At 41.7% G+C, this 26,730-nt stretch overlaps 1 protein-coding gene across 1 annotated transcript in view; it reads right to left on the bottom strand.

Moving 5' to 3' along the window:
- Positions 1–2,223: 2,223 nt before the first annotated feature.
- The window catches only part of LOC108443093 (gap junction delta-2 protein), a 40,195-nt gene continuing 15,688 nt past the window's right edge, over positions 2,224–26,730 (bottom strand). The window contains exon 2 of the mRNA XM_017723516.2: positions 2,224–5,331. Coding sequence (XP_017579005.1) covers positions 4,488–5,331 — 844 coding nt within the window. The 3' untranslated portion in view covers positions 2,224–4,487. The remainder of the gene's footprint in view (positions 5,332–26,730) is intronic.

The following is a 26,730-nucleotide window of genomic DNA, read 5'->3' on the forward strand; positions in this document are numbered from 1 at the left end:
CCGTGCAAAGTTCTTTAAGAGTTCATAACTCGATTTAGAACCATTCCCTTACAAAAGAAAACCCGGAAAACCATCTTTTTTAAGACTGAGTAAAGATGAAGTAGCATTACTTTCGAATTTCAATTGTGTTTCCTTTGGGCTAACTAAGAGTCCAGGTTGCTGTTAAGCACCATATAAGGATGAAAGTCCATTTTTGGGGGGAAATTCTACAGCTAAGCTCACTTTTGCCAGGTTTTTCCTTATTTTTCCTCAAATGTATACAAAAGAAAGTAGAAAACATGCTTATTCCAACAATGTAGTATAACGCATGCAGGCCTATTAGCTTCTTTGAGAACCCAATTCACTCACAAAGTTGCATATTACAGTACTTTGGCAAGGGAGCTGCTCCCCAGGCAAATTACCCTCTTTTACGTAATGCAAATGCCCCAAAACGTCATGTTACAGCACTGTACAGAAAAAAGAAAAGAAAGAGTGACACAAAAAACGCACAAGCCAAAGGAAAAAAAACAAAAATAGTCCTTGCATAACTTCTGTTTAAATGTTAAGAGGTTCATACTGTAGAAGAGACTGGGGAGAAGAGTGGGCTACCATCACTATCAGCTGAAGAAAAGCTCACTTAGGGAAGCAGCTGTTTATAGCCTTTCTAAAAATGCTAATCGTTTCTAAAAGTTAATCTCGCCGAGATAAATTCAGGTCATGCAGACAGACCCTGCTTTCATGTTTAGGGTGGAGACGGTGCGGCTCGAGAACTGAGAGAGAACTGAAGTCGTTAACAGGCTCAGGATAGATGATACCTGCTTCCCCCTCACAGCTTTAGGCCTTTCCTTAGGGTTACGCCACCCAAGGTAACAGGAACAGTAGGTCCTGACCTCAATCACCAGCATCTGCACCTCTTCTTTGAGCGAACTGGTTGAAAGCAACACTCTTCAGTCAACAGTATCACCTCGAAAAACACAGCACCAAATCAGGTGGTCAAAGTAGGATCATCACGTTTGAGAGATATAAAGATCATTTGATTCCTGAATTGTTTGCAGAGCAGTCAAACAGCTTTGTTCCAGTTTGGTGTTGGTTTTTGTGTTTTAGAAATGCTAATCCTGCTAAAAAAATGGTTTGGAGGTCATTCAGCTGGTCATCCATCTGGGTGACCCGTGTATCAGCATCCCAAATACAACATCTATTGGTTTTGATGTTTTTCCAGCAGGGATGTCTTAGCTTGGCTGTTGTGGAGGAACGTTGAACGTAGAATTTCTGTATGTTGAAAAAAATGTCTTTTCCTCAACATGTTCTCCTATAAGCTACACTCTACACTCAAGATGGTTCTGTGAAGGTTCTTCGGTGAAGAAAATGGTTCTATATATAACCACTAACACTTAGAGAACCCTTTGCACGAATACAGGGTTCTTCACATGGTGAAAGGGTTCATGCGTGCTGTATATGGTATGTGCTGTAAATGGTTCTCCTTTTTGAACATAGTTCTGAAGTCCAGATAGTAACAACAGAAGAACCCTTTTTGGTGCACTAGAGTACCCTTTTAAAGAGGTTCTATATAGAACCATCTACATTACATTCTCCATCAGTCTGAACCTTTCACTATGCAAAGAACAATTTACTTATGCAGTTGGTCCTCAAACTGTTCATGGTTCTAAATAGAACTATTTTCTTTTCTAACAAAAAATTGTATAACACCAAAAAGGGTACTGCTGTTGTTACGATGTCAAGCTTGTAACAAAACATGAACCATTTTGGTGCCATATAGAACTAGTTTCAAATAGGTTCTATAAAGAACCATCTACAGCACATTCTCCATCAATCTGTTCCCTTTTCACCCTGAGGGAGCCTTTAGGGTCCCACCCCAGTGACAAGAGGGGCATTGCCTCCATGACAGTTTACTACCTTTATTTCTGATAATGTGTAGAACTGTTTCCTTTACTAAAGAACCCTTGAGGAACCATCTTTTTAATATCCTATCTGGGACTCGGCTGCAGTATTTGTCGATCCAAACCTAAACAGTTCCTCTCCACGAAGCACTCTGTGTTCGAGACAAGCCAGAGAAAGAACACGTGCCTGTCTGAATGTCTCTCTCTCTCTCTCTCTCTCTCTCTCTCTCTCTCTCTCTCTCTCTCTCTCTCTCTCTCTCTCTCTCTCCCTCTCTCTCTCTCTCTCTCTCTCTCTCTCTCTCTCTCTCCCTCTCTCTCTCTCTCTCTCTCTCCCTCTCCCTCTCCCTCTCTCTCTCTCTCTCTCTCTCTCTCTCTCTCTCTCCCTCTCCCTCTCCCTCTCTCTCTCTCTCTCTATCCGTCTCTCCTGGCAGTATTTTTCTCTCGGCCTGTGGTTTGTCTGAGGGCCTGTCCACACTAGTTGCACTGGCTTGTCTCTGCGCTCTTTCATTGGTGTCTGTCACTGCTCTTCTCTGCACTTGGAGAGCGAGTCGGAGTGGGGGGGGGTTGTTTGTTTGGGGGGAGGGGGGGCAATTGAGAGTGCTGGCTCAAGCACTTCTGCTCAAGTGTGTCTAAGGCAGGGCTAATTGTGTCTGAATGGAACAGTAGCTCCAAGAGTTTGAGACCTTGTGCCCTGCTTTAACCTGTGGCACACAGGGGACTGATGAGGTATCACAGCCCACCTGGACAGGAATCTAAATGAGATTAAACCTGGAGAAATTGGCAGTTTTAGGAATCTTGTTTTTCTCTACCAACCCTGAAAGCGAATGAGTGATGGCCCACATGACGGCGCTGGCTTCTTCTAAATCTGGGCGCTGTAAAGTTCACTTAGTATGACGTTTTCAGTTGTCGCAAGCCGAATGTGATTTAAATTGATTAAGCTACAATTTAAGGCTGGTTTCCACTTTGGTGTGTTTGCATATTTGTGAGCATGGCATGCTCAGACTTTCGCATAGGTGTCCGCCAAAATACTTGCACATGTCCACTAGGGGGCAGTGCACAAACCAGCAAAATGATACAGAACACGGAAAGTCTCAAATTTTTTCCTCTCTCTGTGAAGGACGAATACTTACGCCACAGTTTATGTAATACTTTGAATTCTCTCCCAGCTGATTCTCGAACTGCTGCATTTGATTCTGCTCCCATACACCCGCTCTCTATTCTCTCTGCAAAGACACTAAGCAGTGGAGTGGTATACTGAGTACCGTCACTCATTTAAACCAAATTTTTCCACTAAAGGCCAAAAAAAGACTTTCTTCTAAGAGGTTGAGCTTGTGCGTGTCACTTCTTGTTGAATAACACTGAAGGCTGCTTCTAAGTCCTCTATTCTCTGTCTGCTTGGCCAGTGGACTACGATGTGCCTCGCTACAAGAGTGAGCCCTTCCCACGGTGAGTCCCCCCAGTCTCTCTCATAAACAAAGTGCAGCGCATACATGCATACATACGCGTATCCCTCCCCGACATCTTTTCTTTTCTCTTCTCATAAAGGCATGCGGACCAACACGACGGACGAAGAAAGCGAGCTCATAAAAATGGAATTGAAAACACGCTAAAGTCTCTCTTCACTCACGATAAACAACACGTTTCCATAGTGCTTTGTAAACATGCCTTTTCAAATACCTTTACGTCTCCTTTTTTTCTTATAAAATCAGTGTCGGTAGAAAGAAAAGCTTTGAAACAATAATCATTTGTATATATGAAATCTCTGAATAAATAATAGTCTTGAGCATTTCCCCCATAAAGATAAATGAATCTACTTAGATAGTGATTTGGTAACTAAATATGATATATAATCGAAACAGAAAAGTCATTTAAAATGATGGCACCGAGTCATGTCACAAAAAGTATAATAATATAACAAGAGTTCTTCGTTCAATTCTCTAACATTCCTGCTCTCTTGCTTGCACAAAGGGAAGGTGGAGGGTTGCTAGATCGAAATGGAGACAGCGAGGGTCTTCTGGAAGGGCACTGTCAAGCTGAGGTATAGTCCTGTGTGCCACTGTGGAGTCTACAGAGAAGATAGGGGAGTCAAAGTGGAGCTGCTGCCAGCGCTATAATGTTTAGATCCATCCTCATTGTTTTCTTTAGCACGATTCATTGACAAGAGACCAAGCATAAACAGTAATTTTCCTCTGGCACCAGTTCCATGGTGGTGATTCATGGCAGGAACGGCTGTGACGCTCTCCCATTCCCTCCCCCTCTATACCTCTCCAGAAACGAAGAGGAGCTGTTCCAAGAACTTGTTGTTCCTTCAGCACGTTGCCGTGGATATCCATCACGTTGCCCTGATGGCCCTTCCGCTCTTCTGTCCTCTCCTGGCCCTATTTTACTTGATATTTTCCAGGACCAAGAATCCAGGTCTTCTCAACTCTCCTCAATCGTCCCCCTTCATTCAACAGCCCAACACCGCACTCATTTCCTTCTCATTCTCAGTCAGAGGGAGGGAGTGGCTTGTGGAAATGGGGTGTGGCTTAGTAGAGCCACTCCCTCTCCCTTACTTTGACCATTCATACATTCCGCCCACAGTTGCCCAAGCGATGGGTATAGGGAGGATCAGACGTATGCAGATTCGCTAGACTGGGTCCTGCCCAGGTTGGGTGGCTGTGACAGGTGAGCCATGTCCTTCTTGCGGATCTCGCAGATGGACTTCCGGCGTGCCTGCACGCCGCGGATCGCTGCCTTGATCTTCCTCCAGCCAAGGTGGTTGAGCTCGGCAAGGTTGAGCACTACACAGATGCCGCTCACAGCGAACATGAACACCAGGAAAACCGTCTTTTCAGTGGGGCGCGACACGTAGCATTCCACCTCCTTCAAGCAAGGGTAGCGGTCACATTCAAAGATGCCCGGCACACTGAAACCATACAGAAAGTATTGCCCCGCAAGGAAGCCGATCTCCAGGGCATTGCGAAACACCACCTGGATGATGTAGAAGCGGGAGATACCTTCTTGCCGGCGTACCTTCGAGCTCTTGCCATGGGTCAGGCCTCGTGGTGCGTTGGGAATCTCTTTGACCTCCAGACAGTCGGGCTCCTCCTTGCCTCCGCCACTGTCTGGGTGCTGCACCAGGATGCCATTGATGTTGCGCAGCTTCCGGGTGCCTTCGCGGCTGTAGTCCTTCTCCAGCATTGGGTACAGGAAAGAGTAGCGGCGGTCACGCTGCTTGGCCGACTGGTGCACGGAATAGGTGATGAAGCACAGGCTAGGGGTGCACACTAGGATGATCTGGAAGACCCAGTAGCGGATGTGCGAGATGGGGAAGGCCTTGTCGTAGCAGGCCTGGTTGCAGCCCGGCTGAAGGGTGTTACATATGAACATGGTCTGCTCGTCCTCGTACACTGTCTCGCCCACGATAGCTACGATTAGGATCCGGAAGATCACAACCACTGTCAGCAGGATTCTGGAAGAAAGACAGAGATAAAGAGAGTTACGAAAGCAAAATAAAAAAGTCTCCTTTGACGTAATCTTTTCACTGTTAGTGATTGAGAGCATGCTAATTAGCCATTTTTTCCCTATTTATATGAGCCTTTATTCCTCACTCCCTTCTCTGCTCGTTTAATGAAGTGGTCTAATTTGAAAGTGAGAGCTGATGTAGCTGCTCAGGCTCTAATTTTAGCAGCTCCTTCCGTGCTATTAAACAGTGTTAACACGGTAACCTTCGGTGCTGATGTTTCACTCATTATTTTGCTAAGCACATGATCGCAGTCATGCCACTTTCTGCTCTCTCACTATGGCAACAGGCTGTGCAGCACACCTTGATCGCTAAGCTTGCATTGCTATTTCAAGAGGAGTGTTGGATTGAAAGGTGAGAGAGTGAAAGAATCAAAGGATTGTGAGTGCCGTCAGTGGTTTTCGCGGTTATTGTAGAACAGACAGACCTATAACGATTGAATTCAGCTGCTTTAAGGTGTTCAATTTCCCTAGAAAAAGCACAGACCAATAGAATGGGATGCTCTAGAGCAGCTGCACATGAGCATAAGGTCTCTATGCCCAGTGCCAAGCATGGGATATAGGGGTAGAAAGCCCTCCAGCATTGGACTGTGGAGCAGTGTAACTGTGTTCTCTGGAGTGATGGAGCTCCATCCAGTACCTTTGGGATGAGTTGGAGTGACCCAGAACTGACCATCCAACATTAGTACCTGACCTCACTAATGCTCAATCAGATCCTCACAGCAATGTTCCAACATCTAGTGTAAAGCCTTCCCAGGTGAATAGAGGGGGGATGAACTTCTGAATAGTACTAATGATTCACAAAACTCAATTTGGGTACAAAACATTTTTAGTTTGTTCAACATTATAAAAGAACAATAAAACAGTTTTACAGTGTCCCAATCTAACACTCAATGCCCAAGCTAATATGTTAGACCCAAACTAATACACTAACCACATCCTAGCATGCTGGTTGATAATATATAATATATTAATTCAAAACAATAGACGCAAATACAAATCAACATAATGGGTCATTCTACAGAAATGCACGTTTTTGAGCCCCTAGTGTTTACAGATGTATTACACTTGAAAAACAGGTCAGTCATTTCAACAATTACACCTTCTTGGGCCTCAATTTAGCAATATTGGTTTTCAAATCAATCATATTGAATTCCAAGCACCACAGAAGAGCTCGTCCTCACAGTCATGCATAAAGGCTGAGGTCATATTTTGAGGTAAAAAAACATGTTTTTTCTGCAATTTTAACTGCAATAATCTAAACATGACTATGAAATGTATGACTTAAATGACAAAGAAAACAAATGCCAAATAAATATTATAAAATATATAATGAAAGATCCCCAGGAGTCGTGTCACTGGTGTTACCGCGTAACAGAAAATCTCTTATTTTGAAATAAAAGTCACACGGATGACGTCACTCGACTTCCTTTTCTCTGTTTTCTGAGGATCTATGAAGTAAAGCACATGGTGAGTCCACTGCGTCTTTCAGCTATCAGAGATTCTCTCATGCAGCTCATGATCTCATATGAAGCTTTTAGCTGAAGTCACTGGTGTGACCGACTTTATTCTGAGGTCACTGTGAAAAAATAGAACACAAATGGATTAAAATGCATATTTTAGTGGATGTTCCATGACTGACAGCCTGTGGTTTGATGCTCTGTAGCCGTTATTTTGTAAAATGCATTTTTCATTAAAAACGTCTCTGGTGTTTCCTTTATTATGTGTAACACCAATGAGGATCGGTAACACCACTGACTCCTATGGAGAGACAGAAAAGTGGACGTTTCTGTAGAAGTTATTGAAAATAACAGAAGGTTATTGTCTATAAATTCTGAACCTATGAATATCGTACTGGGACTGGATATTATCACTGCCTTCTCTGATCCAGTGCAGCAGAATGAATGAAGCATTTAGTTTGGAACAAATGATGATGTTATCGTTTTGCTAGCAGTCCCTGTTCGGAAACAGTTTCTCTGGATTTCTTCTCTTCCCTGTGCGGCCCTGTCTGACTGCAACAAAGTCGCTTCCCTCATTTCATTCATTTTTAAAACGGACACAAAGGCAGCGTTTGAGCACGCTACACCGCCCAGGCTTCGCCTGAAGCAGTCTGCAGCACTGAAGCTAAAGCACGTTCACATAGAGGAGCATTTACTGCACATGTATGGAGCTTCAACCACCACAATTAACCATCTGGGCACTGAGGCCACCTGTTCATATAGACATCATGAGAATCAGGCTAATGCAGAATCTGTTATAGTTGTGGTTATGAATATTCAGTCATATCCAAAAGTTTTAACATCTATACAACCATATGCATGTGAGAAATCAACCCAGCATGAAAGTCTGGAACTGGAATATTTTCAAGAAGCGAGAGTTACATTACATTAAATGTAACTCCTCTGACCTCTCACATCAACAAGGCATTTTCGTCCACACAACTGACCGCTCACTGGATATTTCCTCTTTTTCGGACCGTTCTCTGTAAACCCTAGAGATGGTTGAGCGTGAAAATCCCAGCAGATCAGCAGTTTCTGAAATACTCAGACCAGCCCGTCTGGCACCAACAACCACGCCACGTTCAAAGTCCCTTAAATCCCCTTTCTTCCCCGTTCTGATGCTCGGTCTGCACTTCAGCAAGTTGTCTTGACCACCTCTACAGGCCTGAATGCAGTGAGTTGCAGCCGTGTGATTGGCTGATCAGCTATTTGTGTTAACAAGCAATTGAACAACCACTTATTATACTGTAGGGAATACTCAGGGCTTTCTGGGCATTCAGAGGTGTTATACTTTTTTTTTTCTTTTTTTGTGAATTCAAAGAAAATCTGTTTGTAATTTTTTGTTTTTATATAATCATCATGGTTCTTCTGTTTAATCTGTGGGAGTATTGCAGTAACACTCTCATCCCTTTGGTAAGTTCTGGTTGGAAACAAAAGGGTTCAACATTTGAAACATCCAAAAAAAATGATCCATGCAGGATTGTTCTATATTGAACCACTTCATGCTTAAATGCTTCTTCACCTGGTCAAATGGTTCTTCAGCTTGATGGAAAATGCGTTGCATATGATTCTGTACAAAACTTTCTTCTGTTGTCAGCAAGCTTGACATCGTTACAATCGCAGAACGCTTTCTGGTGCTATAAGAGTGATAAGAGGAGGAGCTGGAGGAGGTTCAGACTGAGACCTTGTACAATTACATAATAAACTTTATGCTCATTTAAACCATTTACAGTTCACTGCATTGATCTGTAACGATTTACATTTGAAAGAAATCATTTTGAAATCGGATTAATTTTTTTTAAATCACCCTGTGTCAGATTTATAGTTGAATTGCTGCATTGATGAGTCAGATTTATCGCTGCAACACTTACAAAGCACATTCAACGCTTAAATTCTGTAACGTTACTGATCTATCTGACCAACAGCCACTGGCCCGTGCAAAGGTGTCAGGCCGGATAAAATTTTGCATGCGTTTAGACAAATTCCACCACCTTTCGTTTCTAATCTAAATCGAAATGGATTTGTGCGCCTGGCTCGTGCTCCAGCTGTGGGGTCAGGAGGGCCCGGATTTAATCTGCACCAAATCAGCCACAGCAACCCGTCCTGCTGTGGTGGGCAAAACGAGAAAGCCACCTGTAATCTGGATTCAATCCAAGCCAAAAAATGAAAATGCATTTTGCCCTTGTGAGGACTCGAGGAACCCGTCCGTGTTCTGTGGGTTTGTTTACCAGTAAAACTGCAGGAGAGGAAAGTGTGGCGAGGGACAGATACGTACACATAACAAAGAAAAACAGTACATTTTCTCTAAATGATATTAAAAAAATGCCAATATGGAAAAAAAGCAATGTAAAATAAAATTAAAAAAAAAGAAAATCTCATCAGAGAATGAATTATATAATGGCTTCCACACGCAAAACCCTCAACCTTTAATCTGTACTGCAGCCAATAGAGGGATTCTTGCATTAGTAGTTTTTTAATGCCATCCAATAGCTTTAGATTATCCATGGCCCCAACCCCCACCTACTCCTCCTCTACACGAGCTCCCTCTCTCTCTCTCTCTCTCTCTCTGTCTCTCTCTCTCTCTCTCCCTCTCTCTCTCTCTCTCTGTTTTCCCCTACGGCGCTGTAATAAAGTGTGCTCCTAAAAGAGATTATTTTATGGGGCTTTTCTCAACCCCTTGTCTAGAGAACATGTTAAACACTACATTAAATCTCCTTTGTCTTCAATCTTTCATCCCGTAGGGGCTAATCAGTCCATCAGATCCAATCGAAATGTATCTTGTTTGTTCATAATTTACAGAAATTAATTTGTGGTGTGTTTTTATACAGGCTTTAGTTAAAGGCTGGTGCTTTGATCCTTCGGTTTAGTCTTTAAATGAGACTGCGTTATGGGGTGACAGTTGAGCTCTTCATTGTTTTTCTTTCTCACGATGTTCTGAAAATAGTTCTGGCATTGTCAGCTTCTCACATGCAACACTGTAAATGTTAAAAGCTGATGCTAAAACAAGCTGACACTGTACAAAAGTTTATTTCAAGCTACTACAGTTGTAGCTCTATACTACAGTCTCAATGTTTAGCCAGGCAGCCTGCTGGTTAGTACCAGAGAAGAGGGCCACAACGTGTAGATACAAGGTTGGGGTACCTAATAAACTGCTTTGTGTAGAGTCTTAATATTGTGTATTATTATTATTTTACTTTGCTGCAACGCACAGATAAGACTGAGACGTCTGCCAAGGTGCAGCAAGGCTAGACCAACAAATCACTAGCAAAACTAGCAAATCACTGCTATCAAAAGAAAATCTTTTATTGATTTATGCTTTATATGCTTTACTTTTAATGTAAGTCAATGGAACCAGACTTCCGGGTCATTTTGGTCCATTTATCATGAAATTCGCACAAAGTGTAAAGGGCAACAGGCATTTTCAAATTATGTCAAAAAATGAGAAATTGGGATGACGTGTTTTGGACACTGGTCAACCTGAGCTTAAGCAAAGCTTAAGCTCATTATGTTTGCATCATAATGCAACTCATTTGCAGGGGAACGCAACATCATTAACAGCGGCCCCTAGGGGCTCCACAGATTCCACGTATGTGTGTGTTTTTTGGTCATAATTTATAGCAATTAATTTATGGGTCAGATGTAACGCCACACAGGCTACTGCGAGACTAGTCTTCTCTAATTTTAATACTGTCAACTATTTTTATTACAACAGAATTTCTAGAACTGCATCCTGGTTTAAACTGAACTGTCCAAAGCAAATACTCCGCTGTCATGATGATCTTACCAGGTGAAATGACCCTAAAAATGTTCATTCTTTGAATAAAAGCAAGAGACAAAGCCTTACACTGTACATGTAAATGAATCAAGAAAGTGAAACTTGTGTGGTTTTGAATAATAGTGTTCCTGTGTCAGCTCTGCAGACTGCTTCCAACCGCATCTGACATCAAGAACTATTACCCTTTACAATATATAGACTATAATGAAAGGTATAAAGTGACATTAAATGCAGATGACATATATAACGTTTCTCATTATGGCCTGCTATATTTTTCAACCTATTTATACTTATTTTTCTTATTATATTTTATATATTATATAGTGTATTATTACTATATATTAAATATTTATTTTTAAAAAAAAATTTTCTGAACTGCTCTCAAAATATTTTTGTTAATTAAGCAGTAGAGTCTGAGAGGGAGTGTGTTATCGTGAAATAACATCACGGCTGTGATCTGGTGGCCGTAGATCATCACAGCCGTGATGTTATTGGTGATAACTCCCTCCTCGAGTGTCTCTACTGCTTTAATACAGCAGGTAAATAAATACAGTAAGAATTGAATAAACTGGCCGTGAACGCGGCTTTAATATGTTTTAATGTTCAGCTCCTTCCTCCTAATTAAAGCTCCTTAACGAGCAGCTTGTTGCTACGTCAGAGTAACGAGCTCCGCCCACTCGCTGCTCAGCCGGCAGTTCGTTCTCCAGCTCCTTACACTAAATTCCCAGACTGTCGTCTCCACTGAGCAGCTTTTCAGTCGGCAGCTGTGACAGAAGAACAGCTGAACAACCTGGAATCAGCCAGAAATGAACCCAACACCATTCGCCAGACGGGTCTGATCTTCAGAGTCGGACCAAATCAGACTGAGCTATAAAACTGCTGCAATATCAGGTTCAGCTCAGTTTGGTCAGTTTGTCCAGATCAGTATTAATGTTGTTTTGCTCCAGCCGGTCTGCAAAGCTGTAAAGCAAATTGGTGTTGGGTTCATTTCTGGCTGATTCCAGGTTGTTCAGCTGTTCTTCTGTCACAGCTGCCGACTGAAAAGCTGCTCAGTGGCGACGACAGTTTGGGAATTTAGTGTCGTCTCGTCTTCAGAGTCTAAGTAAATCGGCTGTCAGTCAAATGTGATCTTAAAAGTGTCCGTTTTCTGTTTGTGGTACAGTAAGATGTAAAATTGTTCAAATGGCTTGAGCATCTCCTACAGCTGTCAGAGTCGTTGCTTAGCAACAGCATCTCAGTGGAGTGAGACATCGTTTCTAAAAAAACTTTTAATATTATGGTGAAATAACAGCACAGTTAGACAACTTCTCAACCAATCAGCTTGATTGGCTGTTACTAACTGTTATATAATATTAAATAACAAGAATAGCAAAGTTTCAAGTAACATGGTACAGAAGAGCAGTGCTTATATTATGTTGATGTTTGTTGGATTAAGGCTTATTTATGTCAGTGGTCATGAAAAGCTTGTATAGATGTCATAGAAATGCTGCCATTTAAATTAAGTGTTACTGAATTAGGTTATGAATTAAGACACATATTTTGAATGCATGATCATAGTGTATAATGCAATACCACTATATTTATAGTTCATAAAGACTAATGACAGTGCGAAAACACCAGCTTTTGACCACAGCTGTACCAAAACAAGCTGCAAATTAATTTCTGTACAACTAACTGCAACAGTAGGTCATTTTACGTCTTTAGATAATAATATTTTAAAGAATGAATTGTTAAGATCAACCAATTTTACATAAAAAAATCACCTTACATTGGCAAAAATGACCAGAAATGTGTTGAAGATGCCAGCAGATCATTTTTTGCTGAAGTGGATGGAGGAGAGAGAAAGAAAAAAGGGGGAGAGGGAGCAGTCTTTTTACCCACAGCACCCTCTCCCTCCTCCTCATGCCTAGCTCTGTCTCTCTCGCACCCATCTTCCTGCGCCTGTTACCACGGCAACAGCACAGGGGCAGAAAGAGAGCAGGAGAAAGAGGGAGGAGGGAGGCTGACTGTGCGCTGGAGCAGTTACTGTATGAGATAACGAACAGCTTCACAAAGACCTGCAGCTTTTCCGCCATTAACCGCCTTCTGGAAAGATTTTTCACACCTGCTGTAGCTGCAGATTTACATATGCAGGCCGTGGGTTTTGGTGAAAGCACAACTACTGAATGTACAGCCTGTTAAAAAAGAACACACGTGAATGCCTCCTCCTCAGTGAAGTGGCCCGTGAAATTGAATTCTGTTCAGTGAGATCCTTCGCCACCTTCTGAATGCAAAAAAAAGACTGTAGAAAAAATGTTTAGATAAAATAACTAAGATCAAATAAATAAGACTAAAGAGAAGATGACCAAAAAAGTGAGACAATGAGAAAATTACCAAAAAGAAAATGGCTAGAGAGAAGAGCTGAATAGAAGAGCTAAAGAGAAGAGTTAAAAAGAAGATGGCTAAAGAGTAGAGCTTAAGAGCAGATGGTTAAAGAGAAGAGCTAAATAGAAGAGCTAAAGAGAAGATGGTTAAAGAGAAGAGCTAAAGAGAAGCGCTGAAGAGAAGATGGTTAAAGAGAATAGCTAAAGAGAAGAACTGAGAAGAGCTAAATAGAAGATGGTTAAAGAGAAGAGCTAAAGAGAAGATGGTTAAAGAGAAGAGCTAAAGAGAAGATGGTTAAAGAGAAGAGCTAAAGAGAAGATGGTTAAAGAGAAGAGCTAAAGAGAAGATGGTTAAAGAGAAGAGCTAAAGAGAAGATGGTTAAAGAGAAGAGCTAAAGAGAAGATGGTTAAAGAGAAGAGCTAAAGAGAAGATGGTTAAAGAGAAGAGCCAAAGAGAAGATGGTTAAAGAGAAGAGCTAAAGAGAATATGGTTAAAGTGAAGAGCTGAAGAGAAGATGACCAAATAGAGAAGAGCTACAGATGATGGCTGTTCTGCTAGAAACACCAGCATACACCAGCATGTCCAGTCACCAGCAAAACAAGCATATGCTGTGTTTTGGATGCTGACACGCTGACCAGCTAAACCAGCACTGGACCAGTACAATCCAGTTTAGACTAGCAAGGAATAAGTGATGGTCTGTGCTGTGTTTTCATGCTAAAAAGAAAATAGCCGAAGAGAACGTCACTAAAAAGAAGATGGATGAAGATAAGATTAGCTAAAGAGGAGACAGGAGAGGAGATGTAAAACTGTATATCCGATGAAGAGAAAGGGAGGATTAGAACCTGAAAGGCTCCAACTGAAAGCTGACGTTTGGATTCTGGTGAAGCTGCAGCCTGTGGCGCTCTCAGCCAAAGCTATTCTGCCCATGACAGCCTGTGGCCTGTGATTTTCATTTACTACACCGTGCAAATCCAAACCCCTTTGAGAATCTATAAAACCGGTATGGACAGATTCCCGGCTCTGAATAAATTAATTACCCACAGAGCAATTTATTTCTCTGTTATGCTAATTTTGCCTCTCTTTTGCTCTATGGACTACTCTGTCTTACCTTTTCCCTTTTGGCCTTGCATATAATAACACCAGGCCCAGATTCAGGAAGGCTTTGTGTCTGTATTGTTTCTGAGTCCTGGTTTTGGGGTTTAATAAGCAGCATATGCTGATACAACATCACAGTACTGGTGCAGAATTAGAGCAACAGGAGAAGAAACTGTGAACATCAGGGGCCAAGAGCACCAGGTATGCTTAAGTTCAAACGTAGGCTACACTCTTAAAAAGATGGTTCTTCAAAGGTTCTTAAGTAAAGACCTTGGTTCTATGTAGGAACGTGAGCACTTAAAGAAACATGTACATGCTTAAATGATTCCCTGCATGGTGAAATTGTTCTTCAGACTGACGGAGAATGTGATGTATACGGTTCTGTATAGTACCGAAAAGGAATCTAACATCATAACAACATCATAACAATGACAGAAACCTTTTTGAAAAGCTTCTATTCAGAACCGTATACAACGATTTCACTATGCAGGGAACCATTTAAGCATGCAAACAGTTCTTTGAGTGTTCATGGCTCTATGTAGAAACAAGAGAATTAGAATGAGGTCCACTGTCTTTGCTAAAGAACCCTTGAAGAACCTTCTTTTTTTTAAAGAGTGTAGTTGTAATGTAACTGTTTGCTAATTTTTGGCTTACGCATCAAAACTGATTTCACCAAACAAACTAGTTTTTACTTTGAGCTTAATAGTTACTAAATACAACCCCAATTCCAATGAAGTTGGGACGCTGTGTAAAACGCTGTGTAAAACAAGTAAAAACAGAATACAATGATCTGCAAATCCTTTCAATTGAAGTCACTTGAATACACTACAAAGACAAGATGTTTAATGTTCAAACAGATAAACTTTATTGTTTCTTGCAAATATTCACTCGTTTTGAATTTGCTGCCTGCAACACGTTCCAAAGAAGTTGGGACAGGGGCAACAAAAGACTGGGAAAGTTGAGGAATGCTCAAAAAACAACTGCAAGGAATTTAGGGATTTCATCATCTACAGTCCATAATATCATCAAAAGATTCAGAGAATCTGGAGAAATCTCTGCAGGTAAGCGGCGAGGCAGAAAACCAACATTGAATGCCCGTGACCTTCGACCCCTCAGGCGGCACTGCATTAAAAACCCACATCATTCTGTAACGGATATTCCCACATGGGCTCAGGAACACTTCGGAAAACCACTGTCAGTGAACTCAGTTCGTCGCTCCATCTACAAGTGCAAGTTAAAACTCTGCCATGCAAAGCGAAGCCACATATCAACACCACCCAGAAACGCCGCCGGCTTCTCTGGGCCGAGCTCATCTGAGATGGACTGACGCAGAGTGGAAAAGTGTCCTGTGGTCTGACGCGTCCACATTTCACACTGTTTCTGGAAATCATGGACGTCGTGTCCTCCGGGCCAAAGAGGAAAAGGACTGTCCGGATTGTTACCAGCGCAAAGTTCAAAAGCCAGCATCTCTGATGGTGTGGGGGGGGCTGTTAGTGCCCATGGCAGGGGTAACATGCACATCTGTGAAGGCCCATTAATGCTGAAAGGTCCATACAGGTTTAGGAGCAACATCTGCTGCCATCCAAGCAGCGTCTTTTTCAGGGACGTCCTGCTTATTTCAGCAAGACGATGCCGAGCCACATTCTGCACGTGTTCCAACAGCGTGGCTTCGTAGTAAAAGAGTGCGGGTACTAGACTGGCCTGCCTGCAGTCCAGACCGTCTCCCATTGAAAATGTGTGGCGCATTATGAAGCTCAAAATACGACAGCGGAGCCCCCGGACTGCTGAGCAGCTGAAGCTGGACATCAAGCAGGAATGGGAAAGAATTCCACCTACAAAGCTTCAACAATCAGTGTCCTCAGTTCCCAAACGCTTATTGAGTGTTAAAGGAAAGGTGATGTAACACAGTGGGAAACACGCCCCTGTCCCAACTTCTCTGGAACGTGCTGCAGGCATCAAATTCAAAATAAGTGAATATTTGCAAAAAACAATAAAGTTTATCCATTTGAACATTAAATATCTTGTCTTTGTAGTGGATTCAATAGAATATAAGTTGATATATAATCTAAGGGGCAGGTATTCTGTTGTTAGGTTTCGTCACACTGCCTCAAATAGGCTTCATTTCATTTATGGTGTCCCACAGGGCTCTGTAACTGGTCCAGTTTTGTTTTCTTTACATGCTTGTTAAACTTTTAGGCATCTGTAAAGCAGGGTGACACCTCATGTTCTAAATTTAATGGCAGACTGCATGGCTACATTAGTGAATGTTGAAAAGAAAAAAATATATCCTTATTACCACAACAAAATATAATGAAAGGTAAATTTCAGCCCTGAAATGTTACTTGACTCTGATTCTAGTATCCATTACTTTTCTGCTTGTGTGTATTCTGTACACTAAATACTAAGACAACGTGTAATTGGTCAAATCAAACTGAGAAGATGGGGCTTATCTGAAGTTTTTTTTACAAATTCACAGCTAATTTTAGGTATAGGTGAAACCTGTACAGTTGATTCTTTCAGAGATGGGACTAGTTTTTCAAAGGGACACATTTGTGGTGATTTGCTACCAGCATAATGGTGCAGATGGAGTTTTAAGGCTCAGCCTAATCACCATGGGTATCAGAATCCCTCAGGAAAAGTATAATTAAGCGTAATTGTTTTATTGTGATTCTCCAGCATTAGAATGTGGGATAAAACATCGTTAAAAGCTTTGGTAAGAAACACCTGAACTGCTGGAACAGCAATAGTTGTGATAGACTAGTGATAGAATTTGCATTATATATGGTAGCTTTACAGAAGGAAAAAGCATACTCTATTTTTAATGTAAGTCAATGGAACCAGATTTTTTCCAAGTCATTTTGGGTCATTTCCTTCGGTCCATTTATCATGAAATGACAAAAATGAAGATACAAGTTTTTTTTCTGACACCAGCGCTAAGCTTGTCATGACAACTGACATAGGCCTACATAAATGTTTATAAATACTGATTTCAGTAGGTGTCATATGTTATGAAGGCTACTTAGCTAACTTTGATCAAAACTGGCAAATGGAACCTTCATAGGTTTTATGTCTAATGGACTAAGCATTTATAAACATTTATGTGGGGTTAAGCCAGTTGTCATGGCAACCTTATGTGGGTGTTATATAGCCTTAACATAAATTGGAATTCAGAGCCAATTGACTTCTATTACAAGTGAGTTTTGAGTCAACAGGTTTTCTGTTCTTTTAGTAAGAATGGGTAGCGGGCATTATTGTCTGAGATAGTAAACCATTACTGAAGCAGTAGCTTCTGAGATATTCCTTAAATGAATATGACACGTCAGTACATCTATTGACTTAGTATCATGGCATCATACTCAGCAACAACATATCGCTGTTATCAGACCAAAACCTCGTTTCTCCAAAATGGTAACTTTACAGGAGAAGGAAAAATCTTATTTTACTTTTAATGTAAGTCAATGGAACCAGAATTTTTTCCAAGTCATTTTGGGTCATTTCTTTTGGTCCATTCATCATGAAATGTACACACAGTATAAAGGACAGTACGTATTTTCAAATTATGTGAAAAACTGGAAAATGTCAAAAATGGAGATACAAGGTTTTGTTCCAACAGCAGCGATATATATTTCATATCATCTTTCTCAGATGAACAGAAGGAAGTGAGGAGACAGGCAGACCCTCAGGCACATTATATAACTGCCTGTACTGTATGCAGGAAAAGTCCTGATCTCTTTATTGTTTCATTCTGGAATTTCATCGCAGATTAAACGGTTGTCCTGAAAGAAGAGCTACAGAGGCAAGTTGATTTATGATCATTTAATGTTTATTAAAAGATCTCATTAAGATTGCTCATCTTATTGAATGAACTTGTTCTACATGTACCCCCTTTAAACAGTTCTCTTCAGCATAATAAACTTGTGGACTCGCGTGCAAATTAAAATGTGATGGTTGTCTAATGTCTACACAGATAAGCTGGTTCTGCTTCAATAGCATGATTTATTAAAGCTGTTGTTGCATTGATTTTGATGAGTAAGGGACGTGAAAGCTGAAAAATGGGAAATAAATGAGCTCACCCGACAAAAAATGAGTCACGTGTGACTGAACTGTACCTAATAGTGTGTAACACCTACACAAGCACGAATAACAGCTGTGATTTGATTGGGACAGGACTGGACAAGTTTCTGTCTCTTGAATCACAGAATTGTGCAGTTCAGACAGATTTCATGGAGCCTTCTTCTGGCATCTTCCTTGTTGTTCAATTCAAACCTGGGGATTTTGTGGGCCAGTCTAGATGCTCCTCAATGTTTATCATGCCAAACAGTCACATTTGCAGCCCTAGGAATGCGAGAACTATCATCTTGGAATACTGGGATAGGAATGTTATGGTCCTGTAAGATGATGAGCAAATGGCAAAATCTGGTTATCCAGCAGCTCAATGTTGACACTGTGGATCAAATTTACTGTCACCTCAACCGAAGGACCCATTTCTGTGTCATTAAAACCCCCCTAGAACAGCACAGAGCCCCTCCAGCTTGAACCAACCTGCACACAGTCCTCACTGAAGCCTTCCTGAGGTCTACAATGAATACGACACCAAGCATCATTCACTCAGGCAAAAACCTTCAGAAATTGGTTGTGAAGAACCTGCATTGACTTCTAGAAGCAATTTCTGCCTGTAAGTGAAGCAATTTTTATACACAAGCCATGAAACATGCCAGCAGTCACTGTCCGTCAGTTTTGTCTTTTGGCCACAATTCTGACAAGAATTTCCTGAAGGCCTTGATTTTTGCCACTGCTGGTCGACCCGTATGACCATACGCTTTGATACACCTGCACATTCAGCTACTTCCTTTACACTGTGGTCTCTGGTGCCCAAATGCAATCACTCCTTTTAGCCAATCATTAATATCTGCTTTGCGACCCATTTTCTACACATCGAATAAAACATCCATCGCACTGTACTCCCTTTTCTCAATCTATGAATCCCGCCACACACCCTGCAGGTATATATATAGGACAATCATTCTCGTGCAACAGCATCTGCAGGAATCTGGAGTTACTACCACCTTAAACACACAAGGTGACAAATTTTTTGTGGAGCTTATGAAAATACTTCACACTTCAGTGCCCTTGCATTGTTTCCATAGCGATGGAAACTGTGTTCTGAATGTTGCAGTGCATCCAATAAAGGGAGCAGCTTCCTTTATACAGCGATAGGAATTTACAGTAATTTACAGAAAGCTCCAATTCTACATGCTGATCCGTTTTACTGACCAATATGGATATGCACACTCACCAACCTATACAGCAAGAGGATAGAGGACCACTGTTCTCTAGCATTTTCTGGGTAGCCCACCAGTCGTTAAGCAGTGTGGAGAAAATATCACTTTTCATCCACTCACAGTCCAGTTTACTGATTTTTCCTTTCTTTCTTTCATTGTTATCCTTTGTAAGTTAGTGAAATAAATTATTTTAATAGCAGTATCATAAATAAAGCTGGTAATACAGCTGTAGCCAATCTTGCACAGTGTCAGCAACATTTTCAACTAAATCATTTTACATCAGGTCTAGACATTTTTTTCTAGCTTTTTTTCTCTCTTTTCCAAAATAAAAGTCTGTGTGCATTAATTCAGCTTGCTACCTGGGAACAACTGAAATTTTAGGGTTAATTGATCTCGTAAATGTCAACAGTGTAAAAAACAGTCATTCTATTTGTTTGTATCCATATATTTTTATTAGTATATTTCTTTGTATATTTTTGAGTCTCAATCCTTGTCGTGTTTGGTTAAGCCTCAGTCAGTCTTGCTCTTAACAGTTTAAGTAAAGCCTATATTATTTATACAGAATGCACTGCAGCGCACAGTGAGTAACAGCACAGCCTTTGGCCTGGAGTAGCCCTGACAGCCGTTTTCAAAACATATATGAACTAAAAGCAGGAAAATTACTGCTCTGAGGTATGGGCCAGCCAAGGGGGTCAGTGCTCTCTTTAACATGTGTGTATTCCTGCTCTGTCATGGTAAAAGGAAGAAAATGTTGACCTCTGTATGAAGACGTCTTTAATACACTCAATTTAAAAGGCTAAGTTCTTGTTTTCCTGTAATCTTCCATCACTGCACACCAGCAGACGGCACAAATATAATATTAACCAATGATATGATGTTTCAGCCATTGCTTTAGAGAAAGAGACAGATGCTAATGGTAAGTAAACTGATACCGAGCACGAGGAGAGATCTCATCATGATGAGGCCTCACTGGCGAGAGGCCACCCAGGTGCTAGTGCAGTCTCTTATCATGTCGAGGCTTGATAACTGCAACTTGCTCTTGGCTGGTCTTCCTATGCAGTCCATCAAGCCTCTGAAACTCATCCAGAATGCGGCAGCATGGCTTGTCTTCAATCTTCCTAAGTTGAGTCACATCCCACTGCTGCGCTCCCTTCACTGGCTTCCTGTGGCTGCACGCATCAGATTTAAAACCCTGATGCCAAAAACCAGGCTCTCCCTACTTCATGGCAATGGTCAAAACTCAAACTGGACCACGAGCGCTTTGAGTACAGTTCGGCTTGACCCGCCATCTTTCAAGATGTGTTGAAGACAAGCATCAAGACTGTTCTCTGTACTCTGGCCCCCAAGTGGTGGAACGACCTCCCACTGGCTGTCCGAACAGCAGGGTCTCTCTTTTGTTTCTAGCAGTATCTGAGCTCAGGACCAGCTTTCTCTTTAACCTACTGGAAACCAGCAAAGATACTTTCTCTAGATAGACAAAGCACCTTTGTAAGTTGCTGTGGGTAAGAGCATCTGCTAATGCTGTAAATGTAAATGAGTAATGCTAAAAGCTTTATTTCATTTCATTTTTATGAGTGGACTGTAAAAATGAACTTTAACCTGGTTATTTTTGGCTCTGCGTGCATTCAATAGCACCGCTCTTCTACGTGATGCTACACTACACAATGGGTGGCCTTAGCACAACGTCACTGGACAGCTCAACGTGTTTGGGTAACTACTCATGGTAGACCAAACTCATGGTATGATAACAGGACCAACACTCAGACAGCTGCGCAGCTCTAGAGACAGTATTATTCATATAAGCAGTTGCTGTTTTGGTAAAACTGCCCTGTGGCTCCTTCACTGCTCTCAGATGTGCTGGATGAACATGGTGGTTTGCTGATGCTCCATCAGCCCGAGTTTTGAGGGGGAAAGAGCAGCAGGTCCAGGAGAATGGAAGGGCGCCCGTAATCCAGATTAAAGCCGCTGCTCTGGACAATCCCACCCGCCCCGCATCCCACTGCTGGCCCGCCAAAATCTCACATGCCAATCCGAGGGGGAGGACGACTGAATGCCAAACGCCATACTCTTAATCACCCTCCAATCAAACGAATGAAGAATGCAATCACATGATGGTCACTCTGAAAGTCGGCTATGTACTGACCTGTTTATTTTAGAAATTACTGGAAATGCTGATAGCCTGACCGCATGGGTGTTGCAGCTATTGCCTGAATCACGTTTGCACATGTTTGGAGTTTTGCTTCTTTAGTTTTAGCACAGATGATATGAAAGTAATTTAGCCAACAAGCAATGGAAGCTTCCATCAATGTGTTAGCATGGTGCTAACACATGAACACACAGTCAGAATGGGATCATACCCAGGGAGCAATATAAACATCCTCCACTTGCATCAATATTTCATTCCTCTTGGAACAAAACCTCACATCTCCATTTTTATTGTTTTTCAGTTTTTGTTATAAACTGAAAAAACGTGTTCTGTTTTATGTTGTGTGAATATTTCATGATGAATAGACAAACAAAAACAGCCCAAAATGATTTGGACAAGAAGTCTGCTTCCATTGACTTACATTAAAAGTAAAGTATGTTTTTTCATTCTCCTGTAAAGTCACCATTTTGGAGATACGACATATAGAGATATATAATGATATACTTCATTAAACATCATTTGTTTTTATGAAACCACCACAATGGGTCACTCTCAGGAGCTCAGTGAATTCCAGCGTGGTACCGTGATCAGACGCCACCTGTGCAACAAGTCCAGTCGTGAAATTTCCTCACTACTAAATATTCCACAGTCAATGGTCAGTGGGATTATAACAAAGTGGAAGCGATTGGGAACGACAGCAACTCAGCCACAAAGTGGTCGGCCACGTAAAATGACAGAGCGGTCAGCGGATGCTGAGGGGCATATTGCGCAGAGGTCACCAACTTTCTGCAGAGTCAATCACTACAGACCTCCAAACTTCATGTGGCCTTCAGATCAGCTCAAGAACAGCGTAGAGAGCTTCATGGAATGGGTTTCCATGGCCGAGCAGCTGCATCCAAGCCTTACATCACCAAGCGCAATGCAGAGCGTGGAATGCAGTGGTGTAAAGCGCCGCCACTGGACTCTAGAGCAGTGGAGACGTGTTCTCTGGAGTGACCAATCACGCTTCTCCGTCTGGCAATCCGATGGACGAGTCTGGGTTTGGTGGTTGCCAGGAGACGGTACTTGTCTGACTGCATAGTGCCGAGTGTAAAGTTTGGTGGAGGGGGGATCATGGTGTGGGGTTGTTTTCAGGAGTTGGGCTCGGCCCCTTAGTTCCAGTGACAGGAACTCTTAAAGCTTCAGCACCAAGAGATTTTGGACAATTTCATACTTCCAACTTTGTGGGAACAGTTTGGGGACGGCCCCTTCCTGCTCCAACATGACTGCACACCAGTGCACAAAGCAGGTCCATAAAGACGTGGATGAGTGAGTTTGGTGTGGAAGAACTTGACTGGTCTGCACAGAGTCCTGACCTCAACCCCATAGAACACCTTTGGGATGAATTAGAGCGGAGACTGTGAGCCAGGCCTTCTCGTCCAACATCAGTGTCTGACCTCACAAATGCGTTTTTGGAAGAACGGTCAAAAATTCCCGTAAACACTCCTAACCCTTGTGGAAGGCCTACCCAGAATAGTTGAAGCTGTTATAGCTGCAAAGGGTGGGCCGACATCATATTAAACCCTATGGATTAAGAACGGGATATCACTCAAGTTCATATGCATGTGAAGCCAGACGAGCTAATATTTTTGGCAATATAGTGTATAGTGTATGTAAATGAGCTCTGTTCTGATTGGCTGCCCTCATTCTACTGGGAGTCTTAGCTGCACCACTCCATATGACTTTAGCAAGAATGGGCAGAGCTTATCTGAGTAGGTAGACATGTGTAAATGCATTGGTTTTCATGATGTCACGAAACCAGTATATTAAAAATGGGCTGTTTTTGCAGGACCGCTGGGCCTGTAGGGATAGAGGAGTGAACACATTACACAAACTAACCTATTTCATAAACAGTAAAGAGCTTTCGGTCAACTGTGATATGGGCCCTTTAAGAAATCTGACAATCATATCAGTCAGAAAAGCACTGATTAATTGAAATTAGGGGAGTCGGATTCATTCATTTGTTGGAATTTTCAGCTCCTTAATTTTTATGGGTTTCATAAAGTCTCGTTACAGTGAGCTGTTGGGGGCTGCTTGGCTGTGGACTGATCGCTTGGACTGATACATGTTGACGAATATTATCATCGTGTTTGTTTCTGTAAAACTGAGGATAATTGTTTAATTCAGTGTTAGTCTGTGAAGGTTGAGATGGTATTAGACTCTATGGTTCTGGTTCCAGTCCTGGCAGCTTTACACTGGACTTAAATATAGCTTCCTCACAGTTCTGGGTGTGTGGGGGGAGTATGTGTGTGTGTGGGGGGGGTGGCTGACCATCTGTCTGTTGGACTGAGGCATGTGTCTCTGCGCATATGAATGAGTCGTAAGTGTTTGTGCTGGGTGACGTGTGTGCATGTGTGTGTGTGTGTGTGTGTGTGTGTGTGTGTGAGTATGTATGTGTGCATGTGTGTGTGTGGGCTTGTGTTTGTTTTTATTACATGTTCTATCAGGGTGGCTGTGAGAGTGTGAACATGCCCCCCTTACATCCCCCACACAGAACATGTCATTACAACACAGCAGCTCCTTATGACCCAGAAACTCGAGTCAGCGAGTAAGAGTCACGTTTCACTTAGGTGGCATGTTGACTGACTCATGACTCAGACTCACCCTTAAATGGCTTGTGACTCGACTCAGACTTGCAGTTAATTGATTCACAACTCAATTCTGACTCCTCCCTAACTGATTCCCAACTCAACTCGAATCCACCCTTAACTGATTCACGACTTCACTCAGATTCACCTTTAACCGATGTACGACTCGACTCTGACTTGCCCTTAACTGACTCAGGACTAATCTCAGACTCACCCTTAACTGACTCACAACTCAAATCTGACTCACCCTCAACTGACTCAAAGCTCGACTCTGACTCACCCTAAACTGACTCACAACTCGACTCGGACTCACCTTAACTGACTCACGACTTAAGTCAGACTTGCCCTTAACTGATTTACAACTTGACACAAACTCACTTTTAACTGACTCACAACTCGACTCTCACTCATCCTTAACACTCGACTTGGAGTCACCCTTAACTGACTCATGACTCGACTTACAACTTGTGTGATCGCCCTCAACTGACATACGATTCGACTCAGAGTCACTTTAAAATGATACAAAGCTCGACTTGGACTCGCCCTCAACTGACTCATGACTCAACTCGTGTGATCGGTGTTTAATAAGTTTGCTATTGTATTTTTTTTTCTGCTTTTGTAAAACTCTCCATTACAAACTCGAGACCAAAGACTCAAACTCGCATGTGACTCGTGAATCAGAGGTCTGGCCACACAGAGAGAATTACATATATGCATGCACTGGTGTAAAATGTGTGTTTGTACAGAGCTGATTGGGTCTTGAGTTTATGTGTACATGTAGTTTATCAGTAGATGATCTGTTTAATCAACAGCCTGTTGATTATCATGTCGTCCCTCACTCTGACTCGTGTATACAGCAGCCGCTATAGCTTACAGCTTACATGTGCACACAGAGCCACATGTACAATAGGAGAATGAGCTCAGGCCTGCATGGACAATACGTGCACTTTTAATATAGCTTGATATTTATAAAACATCCTGCTTTGATGAAGCGATCATTATCAAAAGCTTTTAAAATCATGCTGCAATGTTATTGATATAACAGACAACACTAACACAGTCTACAGGTATCATTATGCTGGGCACTGGTTGCCAAGTAACGGCTCAATAATACTGTAGCTAACCATTATTAGAAATGGATTATGGCTATTTGTGGTACATAAAAGCCCACAGATGAAAGTGGGCCTAATGATATACAGGAAAAATGAGGGATACGGGCCCTTTAACTTTCATTAGACATTAGGAGAGTTAAGCATGTTATCATTTCAGTGATGAAATGCGAGTGCGCAGGGAGGGCGGGGTGGCGCTGCAGCGGTGCAGTGAGATGAGTGCATTTATAACCTGGGTAAGCCTGGTTGACTCACAGACTCAGGTCCTATTAAGAGCTTGGTGTAAGCGTGCACTCGCACCGAAGAGACAAACAAAGTCTCCAGTCACTTCAGGGCCAGGCTAATCTCCTTCACACTCGCTCTCTTTACTCTCTTGTACTCCATTCTTTAACCCTCTGTGTTCTAAAGTGTGCTCTGGATTTGTTCATCTCTTCTTAAACTCTCCTTTAAAGGCTCTTCATAGAATCATTTCACAATGCAAAGAACCATTTAAGCATGCAAAGGGTTCTTCATGGTTCTATATAGAAACATTGCCTTTACTAAAGAACCCTTCAAGAACCATCATTTTTAAGAGTGAATAGTGGCCATTATTGATCAAAGTTGTGTCAAATCTGACGATAAAATCATTTTGGTTATTGATCAGTTTCGTCTTTGGTGCATCTGTCCAATCTAACTCATATATAGTAGTGTGTAAATATAAGTGTAAACATTTAACAACCTGTAAAACATACTTGATTTGCAGTTAACTAACCAAAACTATGATCAATATCGTCTATAATTCAATAAAAGGAAAAGAAATATAAAATAAATAAATAAATAAATATAACAATAACACTAATCATTTGCAGTAGAAAGGTGGATGCCATTACTTTACATTCTCACTGATATAAACAAATGCTGCACCTGTTCCATGTTCCATTTAAAGACACATTAAATGGTGCTTTTGTGTTATTCTACTGACTCCGCCCACAAAACAAACAAAACAGAACACAGCTAGTGTCAAACAGTGCAATAATACAGCGATTTAATATGATATCATAGGTAAATAATCACATGACACACACGACTCCACCAGCTTAGAAACACTAAGATGTTTATGTCACATTTAATTTTCTCCAGTGGTTTTAGTGATTTTAGCACTAGGAAGTTTGGTCAGCAGGGGGTGCAGTACACTGGCCGTTCCACCTAACTTCACCTACAAGCACAGCTATTGGTTCATGAGCTTTCCTTTTATTCCCTCGCAAAACATCTGCATGAATTAGGGCAAGCTTCATGTAAATGATTTGTAAATGAGGTGCTGGTAGGCTGGCGCTTGATTTCACGCACCGAAGCTGATTGTGCTTAGATCTCCACTCGTCCCCAAGTTTGATGAAGTTTAAGGAATCAGACAGAGATTAGTTTGTATGCATTAAAGTACACGACTTTGATGAATTAGGGCTCATAAGAGTTTTA

This window comes from Pygocentrus nattereri, chromosome 19, assembly GCF_015220715.1.
Source record: "Pygocentrus nattereri isolate fPygNat1 chromosome 19, fPygNat1.pri, whole genome shotgun sequence".
Lineage (NCBI taxonomy): Eukaryota > Metazoa > Chordata > Actinopteri > Characiformes > Serrasalmidae > Pygocentrus > Pygocentrus nattereri.